This window comes from Apaloderma vittatum, unplaced genomic scaffold, assembly GCF_000703405.1.
Source record: "Apaloderma vittatum isolate BGI_N311 unplaced genomic scaffold, ASM70340v1 scaffold12144, whole genome shotgun sequence".
NCBI lineage: Eukaryota > Metazoa > Chordata > Aves > Trogoniformes > Trogonidae > Apaloderma > Apaloderma vittatum.
Genome location: NW_009712220.1, coordinates 84 through 4560, shown reverse-complemented (window position 1 = coordinate 4560; position 4477 = coordinate 84). Strand labels below are relative to the sequence as shown.

The 4477-nt window shown below is 40.6% G+C and overlaps 1 protein-coding gene across 1 annotated transcript; it reads right to left on the bottom strand.

Annotated features, from left to right (window-relative positions):
• Positions 1 to 1499: 1499 nt before the first annotated feature.
• On the bottom strand, positions 1500 to 3937 carry RPS16 (ribosomal protein S16). The gene is made up of 4 exons (XM_009867909.1): positions 3840 to 3937; positions 3026 to 3122; positions 1837 to 1884; positions 1500 to 1697 (listed from the first exon to the last, which is right to left on the bottom strand). Exons 1-4 carry the CDS (start codon positions 3867 to 3869, stop codon positions 1552 to 1554), a joined length of 321 nt encoding a protein of 106 aa, XP_009866211.1. The 5' UTR covers positions 3870 to 3937; the 3' UTR covers positions 1500 to 1551.
• Between the last annotated feature and the right edge of the window lie 540 nt (positions 3938 to 4477).

Below are 4477 nucleotides of genomic sequence, written 5' to 3'. Positions count from 1 at the left end.
GGATTTTCCTCTTTATTTTTGTTACATCATTTAACATGGTTCCCTGGGTCTACATCCCTCCGTGCTGGTACCGTGTGAGCATGGGATTGAAGGACATCGAGGTGCTGGAGCGAGTGCAGGAGGAGGGCAACAAAGCTGGTGAAGGGCCTGGAGAACAGACCTTATGAGGAGTGATTGAGGGAGCTGGGTCTGTTCAGTTTGACAAAGAGGAGGCTGAGGGGGGGTCTCAACATGCTCTACATTTACTGGAAAGGACATTGTAGAGAGGTTGGTGTTGGTCTCTTCTCACAGGTAATTAGGGGCAGAACCAGGGGGAATGATTTCGGATTGCAACAGGGCAAGTTTAGGCTGGACGTTAGGAAGAAATTCTTCACGGAAAGACAGAAAGAGTGGTCAGACACTGGAACAGATTGCCTGGGGAGGTGGTTGAGTCACCATCCCTGGATGTGTTCAAGTGTCGCTTAGATGTGGTGTTGGGTGATATGGTTTAGGGGTGAACTTGTAGTGTAGGGTCAATGGTTGGATTTGATGATCCCAAAGGTCTTTTCCAACCTGAATTGTTCTATGATTCTATTTAGACCTAATTTCACCCGTAAAACAAAATCCTTTTTGTTTTACATTTACAAAATAGTATTTTGAATTGTTTTTTGATGCAGAATATATAAAGTGGTTTTTTAATTTATTAAAAAAAACAACGAACAAAGCAAATGTTTCCTACATTTAGACATACTAAGCCAGAAAAGTGCCTCTGTATTTGAAAGTTCAATAAACCTCTCTCCCCTACCCCTATAATTACTTTGGTTTTGACAATGTAAATTTTAAATACAAACTTCAGCTGCCTGAAAACCCACCTCAGCACTGTGTTGCGGGAGTTAGCCTCAGGGGGATAAATTCCTTGCCACTAAGCACAAACAAAGCCGCGGGCAGATAATACTCATTGCCATGCAATATTCCATAGCAATGTTTGGAATTTCACTCTCAGCACAGTATTTTGGGTGAAAATCCAAGAAAAACAAAAGCCCTTTCCAGGAACACAAGTCAGCGCTGAAGTGTACGTGGCAAGATGCTTGAAGTGCTGCATTACACCAGGGCAGCGTACTAAAGCAAGTCATGTAACACAACACAGAAGTCACCAGCCGGGAATCAGATCCATGCTCGTACACAGCAGGGGCTTGAGTCTGTAACCAGGCAAGACAGACATTTTTGCATGGGAAGAACATCAGCTACTCCCATCGGTTCATAACACCACAAAGAGTGGCCACTGAGGTACTGGAGAAGGTTCACATTTGTCCACATTTATCAGAACGGTGTAGATTGAATTCTGCTACACTGTTGCATGCACCCACAAAAAAACAGGATCTAAGTCTTCCTTGAACAGGAGAAAGCCCTTCTTCCTCCTTGCTGATTTAATACCGATCAGTCTGTGTACCAATCTTAACTAAACACACGGTGAAAATCCTATTTGCACACACAGAAAAACACAATTCAGAAACACAAAATTTATCAAATTCTCTTTATGTTTATTGACTGTCACATGACTGAAGAACAATTTTAACGGTAAGACTTCTGGTAGCGCGCACGAGCACCAGGTCCTCCGAATTTCTTGGATTCACAACGGCGAGGATCTGCAACCAGCAGAGTCCTATCATACTGGATTAGAATATCCTTGATCTCCTTCTTGGAAGCTTCATCAACATCTGTATTAAAAAAACAAAACCACACACATTAAACTTAAGAAGTTTCACATGAACAAATTCCTACTAACAGTATTTGCACCAAACTACCAGAAGCCATACATTTCTACCCAAGCCTAATACAACAATCAAAACAACTTACATTTTTGATAGTAAGCCACCAATGCTTTGGAAATAGCTTGACGGATAGCTGTTAAAAAAAGATAATGGATCAGTGAAGACTGGAAACATATTCACAATTTACACAGAAAGTGACAGTTACTCGAGAAACTTGCTGTCTTGTTTTGTGCTCGACTGCCTTCTTCCTCCTTCATCTCCCCTCCAACACACTCTATGCAACTTTAACTTTGGCAAATCTGAAGAAAACTGTGCCAACAGGCCACCCACAACTCGTGTTGATTTGACAACTGCCAGCTAGCCAAGGAATTCTACAAGGGCCGTCCTGATCACCTTCTTTCTCTAGCACTAATATAGGTTTGTTCTCCACCAGGCAGTCAACTTCAAACAGCCCTAGAAACACAATCCTCTGAAATTATACTCTTCAACAAGGATAAAATTAATCAATGTGTTCAAAGACTAAGAAGGCAAAAGGGACAACATGGTGGTATGAGCAGTTCTTCTAGTGTACCTCAGTAAAACAAAGCCTGTAGCACAGTAACATATAATCAGAACTCAAACCAGGAGTGTGGGAGTAACTGTAAAAATGTTGCTTGGTTGGTATCTGTCAGAACATTAAGATCAGGATTTTGGTGAGTATCTGAATCTTCTGAAAAATTAATGCAATCAACTTTGAGACTAAAACACATCTCTGCTCTTTATGCAGCCTCAGCTGTACTAACTCGTACCTCAACTTGAAGATGAGAACGAATCTGTCATTTGTAAACAGCAACTTTATTAAGAGCTAATGCAAGTATGTTCTCCATCTTCTCTGAGGGGGAAAAAACCTCCCTAGCTTTCAGGTCAGCTGAAAGATGCTTCTGAACAACCTGTAAATTTAAAACTGAAGGTACAATTGCTAATGACAAATACGCTTTTCCCCTCCTAAAATCATCGTGCTCAGCTGCACCCAAACTGTCCTGTCACACCACGACAAAGATTGTTTTCTCACAAGCCCTCAAAATTTCATCCATTTACTTCACTGAACTTACTCTAAATGTTACAGCTATACACATAAACCATAACCAGCAAGACCTTACAAAAAAACTACACTAGCACAGTGGAAAAATAAACAGAAGATCGAGATATGTAAGCTACTATTCCAACCTCTAGCCTCTTAAACACGTGGCTTGACCTGTTCTAGCCCACAACAGAGATTCTACACAAAATCATACCATAGATTTGTGCTACGTGGCCACCACCCTTTACACGGACTCTGATGTCAACACCAGCAAACCGTTCCTTCCCCAGGAGGAGGACAGGTTCGAGCAGCTGGAAAACAAAACATAGTAAGAAAATTCACTTGTGATTAGAAACAAGGATTAGAGCTTCTAGCAGATTTACCAGATGTGAAGTTAGTCAACGTTCTGAGAAATGAAGCCTTGATTTTAAAATCACACACCCAACTTAAGTACATCTCTTCCAGAGTTGACATCTACTAGTACCACTGTAAAATAAGCTTACTTTAGTCTTGAGCTTTGTTTATTTTTTTTAAGTTTCAAAAAACTTAATGGCAAGGCATATGCACATTACAATTAAAAGCAACGGTTTAAGTAGAACGCCCTAACTAACTGCGCTTTAGAAAAATAAACCAAATTTAATAAAATTGAAGAGATGAAGTAGTTTATGGGTAGTTTTCTCCATTATGCTTTAGTCAGTTTTAGACTCTCTCAGCAGTATTCAAACAACTACCTTTATAAAGCTCTGAAGAATCTTTTAAATAGAAGCATTTTAAGTCACCTATATACACACTAAAAAAGTATGCATGTGAAGTGCTGAAAATACAGTTAAGCAAAAAGCCCACCCCTCTCGATAAGACAATCATAGAAGTACAGGGTTTTAAATTTTCATAACAGTACCTACATTTCAGGTAATTAGATAACATATAACCAAAAATTTAGTAGTCAACAAAGCAGGCAGCTTTTCCTTCATTTATGCACATAAATGTATTTTAACCATCAAGGGCAGGTGGACTGGGTGGATGCTTACTTTATACTGCAGAGTTCTGGGCTCAATCATTTCCAGAGGTCTTCCATTCACTTTAATGAGGCCATTTCCTCTCTTGCAGTGGGCAACAGCAGTTGCTGTTTTCTAAAAATCCAAACGTGTATTAGTGCAGCAACTCATTTTTTTCACTAGCAGTGTGAAGTGAATTTCTATTTAACAATCTAAAAATCTTCAGTTTATACCCCAGATTAATATCCCACAATAAACTATACAGCACTACTCTTTACATTTGCAGGTATCGATTCACAGTATTAAAGTACTGTCTTAATAACACTGTGTTTAGTTTACAGTCGTAAATGCTATATGGTTATGCAAAACGAGGGGAAAACAGTCTCTCTATTCTCCAATAAAGTATTTTTGTGGCTCATTTCCTCACAGGAGCTTGTTAACAAGAATTATTCAAGCTGGTGGATCCCAACACTGTGAATTTTTATCTTCTTCCACATCACTCCCTCATAACATGGCTCTCAGACACAAGCCAGGCCCCATGGCCTGGGGAAAGCACCGGCGGCCGCTCCCGAGTGCTCTGCAGAGAGCAGACGGAGGTCTGGCGCAGAGGACCCAGGCCTAGACCCCACGAGACCTCATCTGTTCCCCACTCTCCGCTCCCGCACGGCCTC